This window comes from Acanthaster planci, linkage group LG04 (assembly GCF_054643075.1).
Source record: "Acanthaster planci isolate LZ-2023a linkage group LG04, COTS_SCS, whole genome shotgun sequence".
Taxonomy (NCBI): Eukaryota; Metazoa; Echinodermata; class Asteroidea; order Valvatida; family Acanthasteridae; genus Acanthaster; species Acanthaster planci.
The window spans coordinates 9,772,073-9,796,805 of NC_141780.1; the positions used below are offsets into that span (position 1 = coordinate 9,772,073).

General features: G+C 39.7%; 1 protein-coding gene and 1 pseudogene across 7 annotated transcripts in view; both read left to right on the forward strand.

Annotated features, from left to right (window-relative positions):
• poglut1 (protein O-glucosyltransferase 1) overlaps positions 1-24,733 on the forward strand; it is a 166,363-nt gene that overhangs the window by 21,163 nt on the left and 120,467 nt on the right. For 5 of the 6 annotated variants that reach the window (XM_087136051.1, XM_087136052.1, XM_022252495.2 and 2 more), the window contains exon 3: positions 7,938-8,087. In XM_087136051.1, coding sequence (XP_086992177.1) covers positions 8,074-8,087 — 14 coding nt within the window. In that variant the 5' untranslated portion in view covers positions 7,938-8,073. Of the gene's footprint in view, positions 1-3,963; positions 4,102-7,937; positions 8,088-24,733 lie in introns of those variants that run through there. The other variant, XM_087136048.1, reaches the window with a different exon arrangement.
• LOC147799367 (E3 SUMO-protein ligase KIAA1586-like) lies at positions 16,250-21,549 on the forward strand (annotated as a pseudogene). Its single transcript, XR_015424988.1, has 4 exons — positions 16,250-16,257; positions 17,756-17,913; positions 18,645-19,081; positions 20,293-21,549. The product of XR_015424988.1 is annotated as an E3 SUMO-protein ligase KIAA1586-like (transcript).

The following is a 24,733-nucleotide window of genomic DNA, read 5'->3' on the forward strand; positions in this document are numbered from 1 at the left end:
ATCTTAAAGGAGCGGCTTCTTTGTATAGGTGCAGCGGCGTAGCGAAGGCATTTTCTTTGGGGGGGGGTTTGCCAGGGTCAATTTGCTGACTTGTAACCTGTTTGGCAATTTAGTCCACGTAACGCTTGAAATTCGTAAAATGCAGAGGGGGTGTTTTAAGGGGGTGTGTAGGATTTGCATTTGCAGTAATATTTAGAAATTAGCAAATTTGGGTTTTTGGGTGATTGTTTTTTACTGCTACTACCAATCCATTGATTTATTTCACATTTTGATTTAACTGTTTCGAAAAAAATCCAAAAAATGATGATGGTCTTGGAGTTCAAGGAGCAGCTCCTGTAAATTTTCTAGCTAAAGTCCATGGACCATCGGACCACAGGACGTTGTAACAGAGTCACCTGTAAGGCAGTGGAGATCAGGATTTGCAGTTCTCTGACAGAAATTTGAATCCCATTTATTCAGTTCGAGGATCGAACTCAACAAATTTATTTTGAAGTTAAACTCTCTTCTTTTGAAAATATAATGATGTGGCATGGATTCGAAATATGAATAACGCTTGATCATGCAGCTGCACAGTGACCGAATTGCGAGTCCTGGCACCTCGACAAGCTTGCACTTTGTACAGTCATTGTGCAGTTTCTTTACTGCACATAAAAAGGCACTCTGCCTCGTTGCACGTAAAAAACCCAATCCAATAAAAAAATGAGGCAAATACTCATCGAGGCATAGAGATCATTTGCATAAACAGGAGAATAAATATCTGGAAATTTCAAGTTAAACACAGCCGTCACAGCGGACCTCGAAAACAAGCGGCTGTGTTTACTGGTTTAGGTTATAACATTGTCTCTGAAGGGGTGATTATAAGACAGCATACTGTTTTGCCAGTGCGAGCACTTTCACAGTCTCAGAACACTCAGGGGAATTCCAGCCCCATTTTCGGATGCTGATATTTTTGGATTTATGACGAAATTTCCTGACACTGGAATTGTTCTGAAAGATTCAACACCACATGTGACCAGGAAGGTGTTTAACCAAATGAGTTCAGTTTTTCACCAAAGAGATACTGTAATAAGGTACGACAATGATCTAAGACTTAGAGGAAAGCCAAGTTAAAGTCAAAGTGTGCCGGGGACTCTACTTTAGTACAATATTCAGAGTTTATTTTGGTAATCAAGGCATTTGATATTTTACCTGTTTTGTCTATGACTGACAGCTGTGATTGTTGAGAATGACTTGTAGTTTCTGCTGGTCCTGGTGCTGCTGTTGTTGCCTTGAAAAAGAATGGATTTGGAGGTGCTCCTTTGTGAGCCACTATCACATGCTTCCCTCTGTGGCAGGAAACTTCATGTCTCTTCCTGTAATCACCATCGAATTCTGAGTGATACTCAAGGCACTTTAGTTTAATTCTTTCCTTTTAGGATGTAGGTTTGCGGGTGCACCATGTAAAAATTCTCTTTTGGAAGAGGTGTGGTTCTGAGAAGAACCGGTGAGTGTTCAACTCGACGTTTCAGCCAGTATGCTCTGGCCGTCCTCAGGAGAATGTGTTGCTGACTCGAGTGGATGCCGTGTAATAAAGGTTGTCTGGAGTCGGTGAGGCGTGATGTGGCTTGGTGGCTTGCTAAGGGTGCACTGGAGCATGTAGGTGTTGGATCCAGTGGAGGATTAGGGGTGCAAATTAGGCGGGAAACTAATTTGCACCCCTAATCCTCCACTGGAGGACTACAGAACATGAGCCTCGTGTATGTAAGGAAACTGAGCGGGATCATGCGCAGCAATTGGCCACGACTCGGACAGGCACCTACAAAATACACACGGGACTCGGGAACCTGACTTTGGACCGTAGGATGGGCAGATTCAGACAAAAAGTGATGTTAATCCTGAGTAGGCTAGCACTTATTTTGTAAGCATTACACAGCTTCAGGCAGCTTCAGGGAAATGCTGGTGGCCGACTGGTTGTTGTACGTCAATAATTCATTACGTCAATTTCAGTTTCATTTGCCAAATGACCCTTTATTTGCCGACTGAAAAGAATTATTGGGGGTTCAACACACCTCCACACCCCCCTCTCTCCACGCCGTTGCATAGGTGTTTTCAGCCCATTGACTTTGTACACATTTTCAAACCACCATTTGGGTAATTTTGCGATGTTTGATTGTTATCAAAGTGATAGCCAACAAAGACCCTGATACAAATATTATTGTAATTGGATGACATCATGATGTCATTGTCTGATTTATTAATGATTTTTCAATATCTATTTCAGCCCATTGACTTCGTACACGTTTTCAAGCCATAATTTTGAAGCCTTTGCGATGTTTGGTTATCAAAGTTCTAAACAACAAAGACCCTGAAACAATAATTATTGTAAATGAGTGACATCATGATGACTTCATCATGTTATTTAGTATTCATTTTTCAATATCTGTTTCAGCCCCTTGAGTTTGTACACTTTTTCAAGCCACAATTTGGGTATCTTTGAGATGTTTGATTTTCATCAAAGTTAGTGCCAACCAAGACCTTGATAAAAATTTCTGACTTAATTTATGACGTCATGATGAAGTCATCAACTGGTTTTGAATATTAAATTTTCCACTAAAGGTTTTGTAGATGTTTTTCAAGAGCCAGTGTTCAGCACATTTGTCAATCTGATTGAATTATATAACATTCATGAAATGTAATGTTTACTATTCGTTGTGATATTTTCCTAGTTAAATTTTTGTTAAATGCTTTTGCAAAAAATGCCGAAACAGCCCGCAGTTATTTTGACAACCGTCAAACCTCTAGTTTTTTAATCTTTTTTTGAAGGAGAGGATTTGGGGCTCAGAGCAGTTGCACAGGATCTATCTTTTTTTTGAACGTGTATTCTGAAAAGACCGGTTTGGCTTGAAGTTGATGGAGTCTGCTCACATCTTGAAAAAAGTCTGTCAGCTTTTTCTGCTTCATTGCCTCATCTCTCTTCTGTCTGATGACGTTCTTGATGTGCTGCGCGTTGATGATTGTTATGGGGTCAGTGTTTTCCTGAGATTCCAAGAAGCACAGAACAAGACCCAAACATGCCAGGTTCCCAGTACATGTAGCAAGTGGGGGAGGCTCTGTTTCACCATCGCTGTCATCCTCAGTGATCGAATCTGCTGCTGGATTGGGCCCACTCATCAGCCTGCAGGATCTCATCATCACTCCATTCCATTTCAGCATCCATTAGCAAATTGTCATTGAGGGCTTCCAATGCAGCAGTAACTGCCAGTTCACCCATCCCTTCCAAGTTTTGTTGGTTTCCAATCTGCCGAACCAGCTGTCTGAGGGGTGCATCATCATTATCTTTTTCTGCAGTATCGTTCCTTTGGAGTGCTGAGGGTCTTTTTCTAGTTGTCTTGGTTTTGGCTTGACAGCTTTCCATGCTTCCTTGATCTTGTAGCATACATGTACATGTATGTCCTTGAGAGTGACAGACTCCAAACTGAAGTCAAGTCAGTGTCCACATTGTCGTCTAATATCCGGCAGAGAAAATGTTTCCAATAGATTATCTTGATGGCCTGCATCACACTGCAGTCTATCTGCTGAATCTTCAGTGTAGTGTTCGGAGGAAGGAACTTGCACTGAATTCCCCCACAGCCGCTCACAAGGGGGTTCTTGGGCATGTGTCCGGAGCAGTTGTCAAGCAGTAGAACTGCCTTACATGCCTTATGAGGCAGGTTCTTCTTTTTCAGGAAATGTCATTTGTGGGACAAACTCTTGGAAGAACCAGTCTTTGAACTGTTCCAAATCCACCCATGCATTTGCTTGGCTCTTGTAAACATTATGCAAGATCATGTGGTTGATGTATTGAAAAAAATTGCGGGTTTCTAGCCTTGGCCCATCATCGTAATATTCAGCTTGTGGTCACCAGTTTCATTGGCACAGCAGAGCAGTGTCACCGGGTCCTTGGCCTAGTTATGGTCCAGTGCATTGCTCTCATCACTATGGGCAATAGTTTTGTTGGGTAGCAGTCTCTAAAACAAACCAGAATTGTATGGCTGCTCTGGCAACAGTTTTCTGTCATCCAGGTAGTTTCGGAACTCAGACATGGAATCCTTACTTGGTGTGGACAGGCACTCTCCTGACATGGTAAGTTTGCATATCCCGTGCCTTTCTTTAAGTCTGTTCAAGTGGGCAGGTGAAGCTACAAACATGCTACATGAAGATAGCATGTTTGACACTTTGAACATTTATTTTCATGGACATTTTCATTGACATTATATTTTGTGTTTTTCATGTGTGTTTTGACTTGATGCCCCACTTATCTAGTGTAAAACAGTATGTCATTTCTGGTGGTTTTACTAGGTGGTCATATTTTCAACCTTTGAAAAAAATGACAAAAAAGACAAAGTTTCTGGAACGTACTGCTTTGAGGATGTAGTATTTTCATCTCTTGAAAAAGTGGCACATTTCCTTGTAATGGTTTTACTAGGTGGTCATGTTTTCAGCCTGTGAAAAAAATGACAAAAAAGACAAAGTTTCAGGAACGTACTGCTTTGAGGATGTAGTATTTTCATCTCTTGAAAAAGTGGCACATTTCCTTGTAATGGTTTTACTAGGTGGTCATGTTTTCAGCCTTTGAAAAGAATGACAAAAAAGTTTCTGGAAAGTACTTTTTATTCCTTGCACCGGTGTTTGATTTTTATTCAATTAGAAAGAGTCGAAATTTATTTTACTACTTTTATGAGTTCCACTACTTCAATGAGAAAAGAAAACACAAGAGAAATGACAAGAAGAAAATAAGAGAAAAAGAAGTTCTCTCCAAATATTTGTCTGTGTGTATTTTTATGTGTACTTTATTTTATTGGTTTCTAAATTTTACTTGAAATGGTTTGGGAAATAAACTTTGGGAAGGGAAATATCTTACACTATGGGAGGGAAAATGAACAAGTTGGGAGATAAAATATGAGAGTGGTTTGGGGGGGGATATAAGTTTGGTAGATGGGAAAATATATAATAGAAAATAACCCCAATAGCTTCAAAAAATAGCGAAAGTTACCCGCAGCAGCGCCACGAAAAAGACACACTTTTAGACCCCTTTTTTTACAGCATGAATTCATTTGTCCATCATTGCCCGCACTCTCTGAACAGTTGACAAAGCCCAGTGCACGTGCACAGCTTCCCATTCACTCAAGCCCAGTGCACGTGCACAGCTTCCCATTCACTCAAGCCCAGTGCACATGCACAGCTTCCCATTCACTCAAGCCCATTGCACGTGCACAGCTTCCCATGCACTCACCGCATATTACACGCTGAGGTCTTGACCGTCAATCGCTCCACATAGCAACACGGCAGCATAGCAACGCACTGGGCCAAGGCCTGGAACAAACGAGCCCTTATGTAATGCACACAATGGGGGCTCTACACAGAGCTGGCGGCGTGGCCGCAAAACCGAAGGGTCAATGGAGGTTGCTTGTGAGGGCTAGACTCGCCACGGGACACCCATTTTATGGGGTTTAGGCATTCAGAAAAAAAAAAGAAGAATTTTTGAAGATTTTTTAAAAACGAAAATATGAAAAAACCGCCCGGCAGTGCATGTAACGGTTAAAAAAAGCACCCGGCAGCAAGTGGTTAAAACAACAAATGGTTATTTTAGGCAACAGTATTCAATGGTGCCTTGGCAGAGTTGCAGAGTTCTGGGACCGGATTCTGCAGGATCGTACAAGCCTGTTATAGCTAGATCTGACAATCCGATCGTACCAGGACTGGATTTGCTTTGGCCGATCGTCATCTGCTGATTCAGAGACCTCAGGAAGCTCGTATCGGTCACTTGCACAAATTCTCAGCTCACACATTTGATGTTACCGCCTTGGAGATTGAAATCATTCTCTCTCATGCACAGACACTCTTTCCAACATCGAAATGTACTGTACCCAATATAAACAAAGTAAATCAGAAACGCAAATGCCGGTTGCAAATACAAACAAAACGCAAATTTAGTTTAACAATAACCGTGGCTGGATGGAAGTTATGTAAGCCCGTGGTAACTACAGATGCACCACTGTCGCATCCTGAGCAACCTATGGAGATCGGGGATTTTTACGCAGGCTAAAAAATCATTCGGCGGGAAAAATTTCTAAAACTTTAATGGTCAAGCCAAATTGGCGCGGGATTTATTTACCACAAGCCTTCCACTGCGGAAGAACATACAATAAATACTGTGCAAAATACAATGAACAAATATTTTCCTGACAAGGACCTGCCTCACAGTTGGCGGAGGAGGCACCAAAAGCACCCGGGGAGATGAGGGAGCCGCAGCCCTTCGGTCCCGCTCCCTGGTCCCCCTCGCAGGCTGAGGAGGCGATGCAGAACCCCACCAAGTGGCGCTGGCTGGTCGGGTGGGGGCACCAGTCTGACTCCATGGTGGTGTGGCTGGCGCCCTTGCTGGACCTACCAGGGGGCCCCGCCGCACCTGCGCAGTGAGGCTTCTTTTGGCGGCCTCGAGAGTTCGGTTTTGTTGTGAGTCTTCGGACAGGCGAGTTTTGACTGTGTTGCCGAAATAAATAGGTTTTGCCCTCGTAAACAGAAGTTCTGAGCCCAGTGTGCTTTCTTGGCGTGAAACCCTGTAGACCGTCGGAGTGTTACAATACTGTTTTTTCTGATTGGTCATTGGTAGTTGTGACACCAGCAATGTCACGGTTGTGATTTCGTGTTTGGTTCATGTGCTACAGATTGCACCATACCAAATATGCAACCATAGAAAACATAGCAAAATCAGACCAAAGTACCTGTAACACTGCCTGTTGACTCTTTGGAAGAGGTTGGCCTCTGTTTTTACACTGAAAATTCAAGATTGTGGCCAGAAGATCACTTTCGTTTCAATTTTATGGGGTCATCCTGAACTGGAAACTATCAATCCCAAATTCAAGATTTATAGAAATAGTTCCATGATACCTCCTGATCATGGCATGTCTTATTGTAAAAACCCTGTGGGATCACAAAATATTAATGAGCTCACACGCAGAAATACAACCATTTGGTGGAATGCACCCTACGGGTACTGGACGCAGTCGAGAATGAGCATGTACTGTAGATTTCGCTTGGCGTACATGTACATGTGTATGTACATGTGCATACTGCGTAAAACACACATGTAGAGTACATGTACATAAACTGTTCATAGATGATATTTTTTTTTTCTGTCTCTTGGATTGTGAATAAAATAAACCATTTTCAGCATGTAATCACTTTGTGTGTTTAATTTGCTTGAGTAGAGTTATACCCATGAATATTCTGGAAATTCATAATTCCCATGGCCATATATGATTGTTCATCAACAATTAAGTGCACACTGTTATGCATAATGTTGAAGCAGAAAACACTAGTGCCAAGAAAGAACGTTGAAATTTGGGGGCAGACACGGACTGGTGAAAAATGCTGGCGGACTAGTAAAAAGCCATCACTGCTGGTCCAGCTGGCAAGTGAGAAGGAAAGTTAAAGGCAAACCCAGTTTAGGGCTTTTTCCTATATATTATATTATATATATTATTTTGTTATACCACCCAAATTGGTTTTTTTTTTTGTGGTATAACAACATCCCCCAAAATTTGTAAAACAGTCTCAATCCATAGGACTTACCAAAGCCTTTATAAAATAAAATTTGAAAATGCCTTCCTTTTTTCAGTATGATGGAAAAACTGTGTTGATGCCAACTCATGTTCATGTATCTTGATAATGAAGACATACAAAAGAATTAATAAAAAGTAAATGTCATCGTCTTGACTTAACTTTACACAATTGTCATGGAAGGGAACTTTAACCCTAACAATCCCAAATCCTCCAATTTCCATACAATTTTACATACACCCTTGGGGGTTAGGTTTCATTATCCATCAAGTTTGGTGAAAACAATACTGTATTTGTTTTGCACTCATGTACATATAGATGAAATGCTTTATGCAAAGGTTCAATATTTTTCATTTCAGTGTTTTGGAGAAAGATTTGGCAGTTTGGAGAGAAAAGGGTGGCATCTCTCAGGATCAGTTCCATCGAGCCCTTGAGAGAGGGATTGGTAATCACTACCAGATCATCAATCATAGACTGTACCGCAGCAAGAAATGCATGTTTGCAGCAAGGTGGGCAAGTTAGTGTTACTTTGAAAAAGTGGGGTCTGTTTTGCAGGCTCATGTACAGTTGCAACATGAATGAGGTTAATTTCATTTTAAGATTTAGTCAAATGTCCACCTTATTTCATACTTGTAGTCTACTTAGGGACGAGATCAAAAATACAGAGACCGTTCACACGCGTGCCAAGGCCAGGAATGCATTCTTTTGTTCAAGCTCCTCCTCTCATTCTTCACTTGCACAACTGCCCAATTATTTTATTCGGAGCACCCAACCCTCGGCATTTCTCAAAGGTTTTTATTTTTTTCTGTACCACAGCTCTTTTTTTATTCGTAAGACCAAACCCACCAAAAATATTAATTCTTTCCTCCCCGGTATTGATTTTCTATCCAAACCTAGACCAGGTTTGGTGTTTTAATTTTTTCCCGGCACCACTTCATTTTTTATTCCGAGCACCCAACCCGCCAATAATATTAATTTTTTTTCCCACCTCGGTATTTCTTTTCTATCCACACCTTGACCAATCGTTTTTATTTTGTCCGGGCACAACGGCGTATTTTTTTCAGAGCATCCATTCCAACCCATGAAAATATATTCATTCTTTCCTCATCGGCATTTATTTTCTATCCACACCTCGACCACTTGTGGTTTTTACTTTTTCCAGGCACCACTGCATTTTTATTCCAAGCAATCAATCCGTCAATAATATTAATTCATTCCTCCTCTGTATTTATTTTTTATCCACAACTCGACCACTTGTGGTTTTCATTTTTTTCCCCTGCACCACTGTATTTTTTTTGTGGGAGTATCAATCCCAACCCATCATAATATATTCATTCTTTCCTCCTTGTCATTTACTTTCTATCCAAACCTAGACCACGTGTGGTTTTAAAATTTTTCCCAGCACCTCTGCATTTTATAGTCAGAGCACCCAACCTGCCAAGAATATTAATTCTTCCCTTTGCGGCATTTCTTTTCTATCAAAACCTTGACCACTCGCAGTTTTTTTTTTCCTGGCACCTCTGCACTTTTATTCTGAGCATCTATCCCAACCCATCAAATATATAAATTCTTTTCTCCTTGGCGTTTTTTCTATCCAAACCAAGACCACACACAGTTTTTTTCCCTGTACCCGTTCACATTTTTTTTTTATTCCAAGCACCCCACCTGTCAAAATATATTTCTTTCCTCCTCGACATTTTTAAATGAAAACCTTGACCAGGATCGTTTAAGAATGTATAAAATGTGGGAAGTCGGTACATCAAAGGGACAGCATGAGCGTTTATAAGAGAGAGGAAAAAAAATCTTATCAGACCAAACACTGTTGACACTTATTTAGCCAAGACTCAAGAACAGCTTGTATGCATATTCTTTGCATCGTTCTCACATGCACAGGAACGGCCAATTAACATAATAATACTCTCTGAATCACTCATGCAAGCGAACGGGCAGGAACGTGTTCCGAAGTGTTCTTCGGAACGGGGGTGTTGAGGATATATATCTGTAAAATTTTCCTGTTCAAACAGACACCTGAAAGTTATGTATTAAATATGCATGCACTTGTACAATGCTTGGCAAATGGGAATGCCCCTTTTAAATTATGTGCAGCAGTCAACAAACATTTTCATGTGGACGGCTGGTGGAGGTTGAAGGTGTTAATATGCAGGCATGGGAATCTTTCTGGTTTAACCGGAATTCCATTTTTCCCCTTCAAATTTGTGGTCTTTTGAAAAAGTTGAGAGTAAAATTGGAATAAAATTTGGGGGCGGGGTAAGTTGTAAGGGGGTAAATGTTGGTTGATTATACGGCGCTCTAAATTTCCCTAATTCCCAGTGACATTTGTACGTTGAAACAATTTGATTCACATGACAGTATAAGCAATACCTTTGAAATGTACAATGTGTGTAGGAAACGAGGAACAAATTTCATGGATTCCCACAAACTTAAATTCTCTTTACGTAGCCAAAGGAGGGAATCAGTGACTAGTGCAGTTGCTTGCGCTTCGCCTTAAAGCCTCTTCGCAATCGTGTGAATGCCCAGTGTCAAATGAAAACTTGACTCCCGTAAAAATCAGACTCCTACCTGTTATTGGTTAGTTCCTCTCTCATGACCAATCATTCTTGTAATTATCATACGTACATGTATGCAGGCACATTACTCCCAAAAGGTCCTTGTTTCTAGAGATGTAAATTCATGGCAGTGCTGCTACATGGCCATATGCAAACTGGCTTTTAGGAAATCGGTTCAAGTACAGTCAAGTCTCGTTAATATGAGGGCCTTGGGACTTACTAAATTAGCTTGTATTATCCAGACCTCGTCTGAGGCGAAAGCTGCCGTCCTGCTCAACGTATTTATCACTGATTTGACCGTACGTAAAGTGTACATGTGTACAACTACAAGTGTGCACAACTTTTGTTTAAAGGCACATACACGTAGGAGTTATCGTTTTGTTACATGAATTTGATTTTAAAAAGTTGGTTTATGAAAATGAGATACAGTTTAATGAATAAAGACTTACGTACATTAACATTTTAGTTGGTAACCAACACCAGAGCTGTACTTGTTGCACATAAAAATGCGAGGAAACCAGCTATTGGTGGTGTGGACAGCAGAGGGCGAATATCGGATTTTACTTTGGAAGGGTGTGTAGGTTTGAAAAATTATTAGCAAGGGATACACTTTTTTCAAAACTTGTGGTTGTTATTTTCTTAAACATTTTTGGACTGAAAACCACAGTTTAGTCATGATTTCCCCGCACTCAGTCACCGCACAAAAAATGCTTGTCTTAACAAAAATCTTTTAACGTCCGAGCTCATATTACACATTTCTTCCCTCATAAGAATGGGAACAATTCAGTCGGGACTGGCAAATATGCTTGTCTATACCGGAGTCTCGTCTTACCCAAGCTGATATTACTGAGAGTTGTCTGTGTGTGTATACATATACATGTTCGCATGCAGTTGGGGGAAAATCGAAATCATGGTGGAAGGAAAGAAGTTAGCCGGGTGTGGAGCAGCCAATCTGAAAGAGATTGATAAATCGTTAAAAAAAGCAAGGGGAATTGATCATGATGTGACAAATTATTACTGGCTAAAATGGAAGATGAGCATGTGGTGGGTGACTGCTTTTGCAAGTTTCACAATCTCGAAGAAGCATGGTGCGAGTGGTGTTGTATAGTATTAAGTATGGTACTTCCAGAGCTCTAGCATTGATACAGCATGCAGCTAAGTACAATAAACATTGCAAACACTTCCATGATAGGAAGGGGGCTCGGTAGAAAGCACTGGAATGCCTTACTGCAAAAAGAAGGATGGTGACATCAAATCAACATCCTCATATTTAATAGGCCATGGGCCAGCCAATTTGTTGGTACTATCTGGAGAGACTAATTCTCATATGAGTTTTATGATGAAAAAAATATGAAAAGGACAAAACAATATGATGGACCTTCTAAACTGGTAGCTTATGACTAGTTTTGGAAAGATTTTAATGGTAAATTTTAAAGCTTTGAGAGCCTCTTGCGCGTATGCAACAGATGGCTGTTTAAGGAATTCACCAAAATGTTACATAGCAATTTCACATACAGTTAGGAAATTCTATTCAGTTGACGGGAAACAGCCATAGTTCAACACGTGGAAGACAATCCATGCTGTGCCGATGTTTAGGTTGAGGAGATTCACAGTAATTATTAGTTTTTATGAAAGAATGACAGGTTAACAGTGATTGACAGGCCAGTTTGTGTGTTTAAAAGTGTTCAGGGCTTGATTTAATCTGCTTTGCTTTCAGTTCAAGAAATTAGGATACAAGCAGTTAAATGACCATGACTTGAAGTTGAGTATTGCCTTGCCAGCTGTGTGACTTCACATGCTTGAGAGGTTGCTGTATACACAAAATTCGGAAACTTGTCAGTTACTACTCATGTTTCTCCCCCCCCCAAGTAACTTGGCTTGTAGCCTTCATGAATTGTACCTTGCCCACCTTGCACTGGTTGTGAGTCTCTGGTGAGTGTGATTTATATCTTCAATCTGGAATTTGTGTCTGCCTGTAAACCCGTACTCTTTAGTGCAGACTGGGGCCGCGAGCCTTTTACCATGCCACTGTAGTGTACATGCTAGGCCCATGACACCACCCTGTTGTGTAAACGGTCTGGACTGCTGATGGAGTGATTAGGCCTGCATGTGCAGGATCAGCTATTACATGGTCTCCATTTAGACTCCAGCTATTCTATTGTTGCTTGATACATTTTTCATGTTTGAACTGTCATTCCTGCATTACCATGCAATCCATTTTGCATAAACTATAAAACCCAGTTTTTGCTGTGTTCTTGAGGCAATCTTCTTATCTTCTTCCAGCTTGACAATTATTATTTCTTTCTGACATTCTGGAATATTTTCTCAAAATGTCGCAAATGGAATGTTACGATGAAGAATACAGGCCAGAATGCCATGTACCCTCGAAAAAACCTCGAACATGTCATTCCCAATCCAAAGGTACACAGACTTGTATTATATGTTTGGAAGAAGACAACGTTGCAGATCCTCTGTGCCCCAAAGATCTGTCTTCGTGGGTGACCCTGCTCAATGTGGCAAAATCTCGTGCCTTTTAGCCCATACTGCTAGTTTCATCATCAGAGACATCTGTTCCAGACAAATATTACCATAGAAATTGTAGGAGTACATTTACACATAAACAGTCTTTGCGCTGCTCTGTCCAAAGTGGAGAGCGATGATGGTTTTGCGGGTGCAGGTTGTAGTACTGACCAGAGGAGGTCACCAAGGGAACAACTTACAACCAAATCACATGTTTATCAGACGTTGTGCATTTTTTATGACAAAAGCAACAAATATGTCAAGCGTTGCCGGACAAAAGAGCCTCTTATCCAAGCATGTGAACTTCGTGCAGACAATAAAGTTCATCAAGTGGCCACTATGAAGGTAGATCATAAGATTTTAGCCGTCACCTCGTGCGAATTGGTAGCACATTACCATAAGACCTGTTATCGTGATTACACAAGAGGTTACAAATGTGATAAAACAGGAAATCTTTGTCCTGATGACAAAAATACTGGTGCGATCATGGTTGAACCTTTGTCATATGCCAATGCTGAAGATGCTGCATACAAAATGTTATTCCAGTATATCAGATCAGACCCGTTCCCCAAACCTCGTGTTGTTTCCATGATAGAAATGACTGAAAAACTTGTTGCATTCATTAAATCAGAAGAAATTGAAACACACACAAAAAAGCACATCTGTCGTAAATTCGAGGGAGAATTCAAAGATAGTCTCAAAATATTCCCCAATAAGCAGGGCACACTCCTTGTCATTCCTAACAAACTATCAATTACTGAACTGGCAAATGAGCCAATGTAGGTAAAACAAGAGTTGCAGTCCTATCTTAAGGATTCCTCAGATCGTGGCCAAGTTGTCAGTAAGGCAACACTTTATCTGAGAGCTGACATACAGGCATTACAGAAGGACATAAACCAAGGATGGCCGCCACAACCTGATGAGCTGAATCCCGACTATGTGTCTTTCCCCTTGTCACTATCTTCTTTCTTTCACATTTTTTTGTCTGGTGAGAAGGTCAGCACACCCACATTACGTGTAAAGAGACTCGAACATTCACTTGCGCAGGATTGTGTGTACGCAGTTGGTGGAGGTTCTTTTTCAACAGCTAAGCATATTCTGCTCCCTTGGGCTGTCAAAACACTGACTTGAAATGTTGAGTTAATCAAAACTTCGAATCGTCTAGGGCATGGAATATCTTACTCCAAGCTGGAGGAAATTGAGACAGCACTGTGCCTTCAAAAACTAGTGAGGGGGGAAGATTTCAGATTCTCTGTACCTTCAAACATCTACCAAGAAGTCCCAGTCTCATTAGCCTATGACAATATTGATCGTCTTGAAGAGACCCTAACTGGTGGTGGAACATCTCATCGCGTTAATGGTATATTGTTTCAACCCAAAGTATACACAGCTGACTTGCCCAAACAGGCATCATCTGCACCAAAGTGAAAAAAGCACAGTATCTCTCTTCCACTATTGAGGAAACTGCAAATAAAGACATTCAAGCTGCAGGGGGGACAAAAAGTTTCAGTCTCAAGCCAGCTACTGTGAGCAGGCATTACCTCACAGCTGAGTTTAGAGCAACATGCTTGAAACAACTGGGTTTGATGACAGATGCACAGGCATCAAGGTTTGTTCATCATGACCTGGAGAAAACACGCATCCACAAAGATGAATCGGATGTACAGTGCCTTACTAACCTGATGGAAACTGGGTGGAATAATCCATTTGACACCAACCCTTCAGACCTGATCAGTATTTCCACTGGCACCTCTGTTTCATCTGAGGTTGTAAGAGATCTGCAACGAGCCAGTGAAGTTAGAGGAATTGCATACCAACAGTTCCAAGCAGAACGCATTGAGAAGCAGTCACAAAACTTCAAGACCAGTTCAAGAAGCAGGAATTAAAAACATTCAGTAATATGAGGAAACAGAAAAAAGTGAAAGCCTCAGACAAGGAGACCATTCTCAAGGCAGACCTCAACCTCTTGGGCCAAATGTTGCTAATTTCAATGGGTAGAGGTCTTCAGATGGAAAAAGTATTGGAGCATCCATTTGGGCCAGTACCGTGGTCTTTAGCCAACTGTGACAGAACCCTGAAGAAGACAAGGCAGCATTGGCAGGGAATCTTGAGAAGAACGCAACACCAGCAAAATCAGTACCTCGCCCATCAACTTGCATTATTGATGGAATGAGCCTGGTACAAAAAGCACAGGCTGAAAATAAAACCTTTGGTGAGCTCTCTGAATCATAGTACCTCACAGTCCTGAAATCTGGATCACTTAAAGGCGGCAACGCAAAATTGACTCGCCATCATTCTGCGTCTTGCCTGCGTTCTTCCTGATCGGCCGGGTGTTGTCAAGGAGGGCGAGAACACACCTCCTGCATGGGAGCGCGCACTCAAGCATGGCAGAGTTTAATGAGCTGAACCGGGGCTTGACCGATCACAGTAATTGTCATCCAGACAAGGGGAGTGTGAATAAACATGAGCCGAGGGGACAACTCATGAATACAAACCGCCTGCATGCAGAAAGACAGGTGACTCAAAATCACGACTGAAAGATTTTAGCAACAAACTATTCAGTCTATTTTGATGGTTCATGATGATAATTCTATAGACCTACACGTATGACTGTTTTCAATATTTAGCTATAATACCACCACCCTGGTTGCCGTCTTCTGGGCACTCACCCTTGTGTAGTTCCACTGTAATCATTGACTAGTGTGTGTTGCAAACTTAAATAGGCTATTCAGAATTATTTTACTTTCTCAAAAAGGCAGGCAACTCAGTCTTTTTTATAAGATCAACCTCGAAAAGTATGCATGAAACGGTGAAGATCTGAGACTTGTCCCATGATGACCACGAAACATATATGGGAGTGGACCTAACAATCCAATTGCACTCCGCAAGCTCTTCCACAATATCGTGGTGCGACCGCGAATATCAATTGTACTACGTTGGAAGTTGTAGGCCTAAAACCTGTCACTGACATTAATAATTAGGGAATAATTTCAAAATTAACCAGTTGACGTTGGATATCCTTAATAAAAAAAGCTGCCAGGGCATTATTGTAGACTAGGGCATACAGTAGATTCCTGTTATAGCGCTCCCTGATTAATCGCTCTTACCGATGTAACACTCAATTTTCATTTTCCCAACTGCACGCCCAATTACCGTGTACGTTTTTATGTGGTTATAGCTACAGAGTGCAGACACCCACTGGGCCATGGGCTGGCTGTCCATGCAACGCTATCGTGAGCACGTGCTCACCACGGTGAGCCCTGGCCGCGTGGCTTTGCTGTGGCGGCATGGTATTGATTATTTTCACACTTTTTTATTTGTTCTCATGGTGTAGTTTGGGATGCAATAATCAACATTGAGATACTACATGTAGTATTTTGTTACCTAAAGGTGTCTTTCCCTGATAAATAAAATCAGCCGCTTAATTGTACATGTGTCTTCGTGTAGCAAATCTCATCTTTTCGTCGATCGTGCTCGGCGTGACATGTCGGATCTGTTTTCACTGGGCTTTCTTTGGTCACATGGTCATTAGGAAAAGTCAGCGATTGGACTGTGCATGAATGGGGTATGTAGTAATAGTCAGGATGTCACGGTGGGTGTAGATGCAGTGTGTGTGCCACGATGTAGCATGCGTGAGGACCTAGGGCATTTTTGAAGACAATTTTGTTTGTTTTTTATCTTTTTGGAAGAAATATTCATGAACAGAAAAAAAATCTTATGCCCCCTCCCTACAATCCTTACACCGGGCTATGCCACTGTTTGCCCTCCCTTGACCTGTTTATCACAATAAGGGCCAACAACCACTTATTTCATGTAATTTCATTTAGAAAACAAACCATTAAAAAACAAATACAACAGACAGGATTGCTCTCATCTTCATATTTGTTAGGGAACCACCTGTGAAACAAATGAAATCATGATCATAATTATTAATAACTGCAAAAATAGATAAATCCACCAAGCAAACTATCAATCAGAGCTGAAGAGCAAAAATTCTTGATGTGATTACAACCTCATTACCGCATGAAAACAAACCGGGACCATGAATGTAACACTGTAGAGGATTATGAAATAAAGTTTCATTTGACTGAGGATGTAGAGGATTATGAAATAAAGTAATGTTTATGTTTTCTGTGTCCATGTAATTAATTTGAAGATGTACTGCTCATACTCGAAACGAGCGTGTTTCCACAAATTTTCCAGCTACAGCACAAGGCTAATCGCCCACCCCCAGCCCTCCAGACACGTCGCACATGCTGACAATGCGATACACAGACATCGTTTGCCAGTTTCCTGTAGTCATGACAATGTAGTCATTACACAAACATCAAAACAAAAATCCCCTTCCCGATTCCAATAAAAATAGGCCAAAAAAGTTTGCTTGACTACTCTCGCATCAGAAGAGCCCAAGTAATTGCCCAACCACTGAATTATTCATATCGCTGCAAAAGACCTAGCGTACCGGCCAATGAGACTGTGCGTTTTCCACAAGGTACATTTTGCGAGACACAAAAACAAAAACGGAAACTCTAAAAAAGTCATTTTGATTAAGCAGACATTAGATGCAAAGGTTTATATGACTATTCAATTTAAAGAAATATTTGAAATCACACGTAGTAAGTGACCTGTCGCCCGTGGATTTTTGTGGTTTTTTCACTCTTGTGAACTAGGAAAATTCCGGAACTAGGAAAACGATTTGTGGTACAATGGGCAGAGTGGATAACAAAATTAGCTGTTGATCTCCGAATTCAAGTTTCATGTACATGTATGACGGCGGGACCAGGTTTTCAGTGGCACTGTGGTTTTCCATGAAGTCTGCCCTTCAGAAATTTCACAGACATTTTATGCATGGATGTTTGTTCCTAATTTATTTACTTTTTTACGGGTACCCGACCCGGAAAATGGAATCGAGTTTTGAAATCGATGGGCGGGTACCCGGCACAGGCCTATAATGTGACTATAATGTGATATGAGAAAAAGCTCATTTATGTTCTGTATTTAAATGAGCATGGGGGAAGGGATATGAAACTTCTCGCCCTAAAGTCAATAGAACATGCAACAGCTCCCAGCCTCAAAAATGCTACTTAAAGCTCATTTGTTGATCTTGGCATCTTGGACTACAAAACAAAACTGGTTGGAATGACGGCTGATGGTGCAAAAATGTAAACCTGAGAAAGAAGACAGGACTGTCGGCGTTGCTGAAGCAAGACTTACCTTGGCTTGTGTCCATCCATTGCCTTACTCACAGGTAACTTGTAGACAGATATACATATCTGGTGTTCTAGGCTAGTCAGGCATGAAGTACTTTAAACACCACATGAAATTCTTTCTGTCTACTGGACTTCATCCATATTGGGCGAGCATTATAAAAAATGTTCTGAATTTATAATCTTTTTCATTGAAAATATTTAAAACACTGTGGGCTTACAGAGCATAATGAAGTATTGATATGTGGAAAGTATTTTTTACAGTGCTAGCTTTATTAGGTCAAACAAAAAATAGTTGGTTTTCGTATTACACTGAAAAACAAATTAGGGTTGGATGATGGTCTGTATTGGGTGGGGGGTGTCTATTTGTAACAGATACTAAATTAGTTTCAGATTCGCACTGTACATGTGCACGTCAATATTACATATCAGCACTGTGATTGAGTATTAAAGCAGCTGTTTGTTGAAATACAAACACACGAGCTGTCCATCTCATACCAAAAAAAATTACAACAATAAAATGTACGGGATGATGTGTACAAAATTAGGCTCTGGGCAAGGCACCACAGGTTTTAATGTTTTGTCAGATAAAAAGATACACATGTACATGTAGGTTCCACATGATTTCTAGGTTGGGTCTGGTAACCGGAGACACAGGTATTTTTTTGTTGGCCTTACTAAAAGTATGTGAGTTTCAAAAATTCATCTTAAAATTCAACTGAAACTCTTTCATCTGAAAAATCAATATCCTACCTTCCCTCTTTTCTTACAGACTTGAGCTTGCTGTGAAGGATGTCTTCAAGAAATGTGCAGAATTCAACGAGATTCTTGATTTCCTCACCACTGTGCCTTTGATGTACCATAACAGTCCCAAAAGTGGCGAGAAGTCAAAAGACTAGCTTCTATCATGAATGACATTGTTCACAAACCAACTAAAGCAAGTGGGTCTAGATGGATTGACCATAAAAACCCTGCTGCCAAAGCAATGTTGGCATCCTACTCTGTCTTTGTTTGGCCGCTTTCCAAACCTGGCTGCAATGTTGAGTGTATTGACAGGCAAAAGTACAAATACCTTCTTGATAAACTTGCACATTTCAAATTTGTAGTTCACCTCCTCCAACTGGTAGACTTGTTGAAGCCACTGGTTGAACTATCGCTGCTGCTGCTGCAAGGTGATTGTGTTTACCTGCTTCATGCCACAGTGTCATAGTAAATGCAGTAAACATGGGTCATGCTATTTAGCGTTGAGCGCCAACAAAGCCTCAACTAAATATTCAAGCTCTTTATACAAACATTTTATATTTACAATATTAGTAAGGCTCCTACATATTATATTCAATGTATCATATTATCAAAAAGGATATTTGAAAGTGGAAATTTGAGCGACAAATTCCAGCCTGCTCGTGCAGCCTGTGGAGTAAAGAAAGATGGCAGCCTCCATACGTCACAAAAAAGTTTCGTTTCTCTGCGTGAATCTGGTAGCAAATTCAGTGTTTCTTTTACAGAGAGGCAGGTCTTAGAGTCTCTAAATTTAGATAAAACTACTTTTAAATCCTTAGAGGGTATTTTCAAGTTGTTGACGCTTTGTTGATGCTTGTTGATGCTAACATGACCGGTAAACACCGTGTCAATGCTGAAATGAAGAATGCGACTCACAGCATCAGAAAGTTCATGTCTTCTGAAGATTTAAGCACCATCAGAGCTAAGACCCTTTGGACAGATTACGTAGTTCGGCACAATCTGCCATTCGCGTCGTAGGATGATTTCACAGTGACATAGTAAAGACAATTTTTCCAAACAGCAAAATAGTATGTAGGTCACGCAAAGGTACTTGTACTTCTTTCCTGTTTGTTTGGGAAAATACATATTTTTATTGAAAAATACACATTTTGGAACCTCCTGTGATTCTAAAGGTTGGCAGGTCTGCAGTGTACATTGAGCGTGTACATGTTTATGATAAATATGATGATGTTATATTGGGTGAAATTCAGCATAACCAGGATCTCACACAGCTGATTGATGCAGCTACTGCCAAAGTCACCAACAGATATTCAGATGATATAGACTCTGAGGGACAAGTAACCTATTAAAGGAGTGAATCTTCAGTACCCCAGCCGTGTCGTTACGATAAACAGAAGAACCAGAGAATATGTTCAAACTCTGAAGTCAAGCTTGGAATTGAGGTTTTCTGCCTTCACAATGATGGCGCCTTTACTGCTCTAAAAATATTTGATGTCCAACTTTGGCCAACTGAGAAGAATGACTTGAGGCAGTTTGGAAATTCAGAACTGCAGCATGTTCCTGATCACTTCATTGACTTGTTGGCACAAGACAATGAATTTCAATCAGGTGAAATTCAAAATGAATGGTCACACCTAAAAACTCTGAGGCGTAAAGTGTTAAGTCATGTCCAGCTGCAGTTCAAGTTTTGGTCTCTTGATATTCACACAGCATAAGGACAAATTCTCAAATATTCTACGTGTGATTAACATTATGTTAGTAATTCCAACATCCAGTGCACAACTTTAGAGATTTTTCTCAACTATGAAGCAGGTAAAAACTGATTGGCAGAATAATCTGCAAAGTACAACACCGGAGCATCTGTTGCGAATCAAAGTGGAGGGACCTGAAAACTTTGGACTGATAAGGGCCGGCGACCATTTAGACCCGGTTTGAAAAGGGCCCCCGGGTAAGCTCGCCCGGTTGTAAAAACCCCTTTCATACGGGCCTGGCTACCGGCCAGGGATGCTGGACTGGTTGTTGATCTCGAACTTCTTCATCCTGGGGTCTATTGTTTGCAAGTACTGGTACATGTAATCTATCCCAGAAGGAACCTGCTTGTGGTTTTTAATCCTTCAGCTCTATACATTGTTTACACTAATCCGCTTAGACCCCTTTCATCAGGGACTTTGAAATGCCAATGTGCAGACAGGCCTTATACCAGCCTGGAGTAGGCTGAATACTGTGCAGGCATTATACCAGGGGGGCCCTTTTCAAACCGGGTCTAAATGGTCGCCGTCCCTTTAAGCAGAGATGCCTTGAATGCTTCTCTACGCCAAGACGTAAGAGTGGTTACTTCTGCTTTGACAGACTCGTCGGAATCATCTGCTTTTCAGATAGACAACACCTCTGCTTCAGAACATAAAACATGGGATTCTGAATTAACCATGCACAGTGGTGTAAAACCATATTTGATCCAGACATCAGTAGATATTCAGTCAATTTGACATTTATTTTCACATTGACACCCTTGATAACAATTCGTACAACAATTTACATGTGTTTAGACAGATTATTTACAAACAGTATAATTTTAAGTGTACATGTACAATGGATATATCTAGTGATGTCAACATGAAGGAAAAAGGTGAAGCCAAGCTTTTGTACCTTTCCATGGGACAAGACAAAACAAAACAAGACAAAACTTAATCAACTACACGGACTAAAACAAGACATTGTGTTTAAGAGTGAGACCCGGTAAAATATGTAAAATTAAAATATGACTTAGGCAACACAACAATGATTTTTTTAAAGTATAAGTATTGATGATTGATTCTTTCAGTGTTTTGGCAAATGAGACCACGGCAGTACACTCTTTTGACCAGTATCGAGTTCATTCCATTATATAACACCACGTTGAAATGAACTATTTCTAAAAAAGGAACTTCTATTTTTGCTCACATACAGATTGGCTTTTGACGAACTACATGTTTCATGTGAATGAACAGAAGAAGTTTATTAGAACAGATGATTAAAAATCCAAGGGAGCATATTACGTGTGTATTTAATACATAAATATACCCAGTCGATGGTAATAGAGATCACTCAGTTTCAGAATATCAAATTTGGCAAATAGAGGAGTGGTGTGATCAAGGTAACCTGCATTATTTACTTTACAAACAGCTTTCTTCTGTAACTTAAAGAGTTTGTTGAAACCATGTACTGTTGAAGATCCCCCAAAAGTGAGTAGACCATAATTCAAGTATGAAAGAATAAAGGGGTTATATAATATTAAAAGAATATTTTTATGGACAAAATTCTTCAAATGGTTCATAACCCGAGAATTTTTAGATACTTTACTACATAAGACATCAATGTGGTGATTCCAAGTCAGGTTTTCTTCTATACAAAGTCCAAGAAATTTAGTAGTCTTGAATTGATTGAGGACAATACCATCAAAACTAAGAGGAACTGTGGCCTGATATTTATGTTGGCATGGACAGAAAATAATATAATTAGTTTTAAGCAAATTAATTGATAACTTGTTCGAAATAAGCTACGTGTATCTACTTATTTTAACAAGTTCAACATTAATATTTTGGGTATCTGTATCCACATTTTGATGATTATAGATTAAATTAGTGCCATCCGCAAATAAACAAAAGGACATGCTATCAGAAGTTCTACATACATCATTGATATAGATAATAAATAATAATGGACCTTGCACACTTCCTTGAGGGACTCCCCAAGTGATGGACTGTTCTAATGAATGATGGAAATTATAAGAAAAAAAATGCCTTCTATTTGATACATAACTTCTGAACCAGTCCAAGGCCAACCGGCAAACACCAAAAGGTTCTAATTTATATAGCAGAATATCATAATTAACAGTGTTGAAGGCCTTTGATAGGTCCAGAAAAATACCAATAGAAAACTGCTTGTTCTCAAAAGCATCAATGATTTTACTTAACACATCGAGTACAGCCAACTCCTTTGAATGATTTGCTCTAAAACCATATTGGGATTGAGATAAGATGCCATACTTATATGTATTAAATGTATTAATAAAAGCAATCACACAACTGAACACAAGTTTTTCAAATACTTTGGAAAAAACAGGTAAAATAGTAATAGGTCTATAATTAGTGAACTCGTGCCTACTACCACCTTTATGTATGGGAACCACTTTACCAAGTTTCAATTCGTCAAGAAAGACTCCCTCAGAAATTGATTTATTAAAAAGCATAGCAAGTGGCAAAGCCAAAGCATTCCTAGCCCTTTTAACAACAAAAGAACTCAAACCATCCTAACCTGGGGCTTTACCATCAGGAAACTTGTTGATCCCATTCACAATTTCTACCTCTGTAACAGGTTTCAAAAATAAAGAATGAGAGCACTTGTCTCTAAGGAAGGAATGATAAGAACAATCAGACAATGGGAGGTTGCTAACTATCCTGTTTCCAGTGTTTACAAAGTATTCATTAAAGTGGTTAACAACACTATGTGGATCCTCAATATTTTCACCATTATTTACAAAGTAACATGGATTATTGTGGGACCTGGATTTATTTAATAATGAATTTACAAGTTTCCAGATGCCCTTAATATTATTCTTTTCACTGTCAAATTTGCGGTGTAGAAAATTCTTCTTAACACGTTTAATCAAACTAGTAAGGATATTTGTATACTGCGTTTACACGTACTTAGTATGCTCTGTAGGGTTTTCAAGATATTTCTTATACAGATGGTTTTTCCTTCGAATACAGTTATAAATTCCTTCAGTCAACCAAGGTGACTTGTCCCTATTGATGTGAGTATTAGTTTCTTTCTCAGGAAAATGTTTGTTACAAAAACAAAGAACATGTTCTAGAAAATGTGAATAAGAATCATTAACACTATCAAAATTAGAGATGAAATCCATATTAATATCCAACAGATCCTGAATAAAATGCTGAATATTAGTGTCGCTGAAGTCACGTCTGAACATATTCAAATTAAATGGGATCTTTGTGGGAATGATAATTCATAACTGCAAACACAGGAAGATGGTCACTTATATCAGTAAGTAAAATACCACTTTTGTGATCTGAAAACTCGTTCGTAAAAATGTTATCAAGGAGCGTAGCAGTATCGAATGTAATTCTAGTAGGTTTGTTGATTAGCTGGGAAAAAAATTGGATGGCAATACATTCATAAAATCTTTAACACTACTACTTTTATCGTGAAGTAGTAAATTGATGTTGAAATCACTCAAAATATACACCTGTTTTCTGTTGTCTTGTAGTTTGGCTAGTATATCATTAAATAAATCAATAAAATTGGAACAAGAAGCATCTGGGGGTTTATACACGATTTCAACTGTGATATTTCCTGGAGCAGATTTTTCAATTTCAACAAAACACGACTCAAAGTCTTCAGGATTTGGATGAAAATCCTGGCGTATCTTATCGGTGAGATTAATTTTGACAAACAGCCATAACCCCAACATAAACATTTTTACATAAACCCTGTTTATGTTTTCTACAAATCCCTCCATGGCATAACTGTCAAGTTTAACCAAGGGATCATCAATATACTTCAACCCCGTTTCAGAAACACTAATAATCATCACCCAAGATATTAAGATTCTACTGGACATCAGAGATGTTGCTGATCAAACTTCGGGCATTATTATGCAAACATTTAAATAATCCGGATGAGAAAAATTATCCAAAAATTGATCTTGATTATAGTACTCACAAGCAATATCAGGAATATCTAGGTTAATATCAAGATCTAAGTTGGAATCAACTACCAGTGTATTGTCATCCATCTATAAGACCATTCTGTAATATAGATATGAAAATGAATTTGATAAACATGTATATCCTGGTCTCAGTACTACACAAACTCATAACAAGACGCAACATGTACACACAACAATAAAACACAACTAATGAATGACTAAGTAGGGACATAATTGTAAATAACATCCTCAATAATTTGTAGAGGCAATACTTCAACAGCAAGATGTTTCAAAACTCGCAGAGGCTGGTTTATTCACCTTAGTTTACCTAGTTTCTTGAGATTGTTCTCACTATTCATGATCAGCTTAGCATTATTCTTCATCTTGACTTCAATTCTGCCATCCTGGGTATA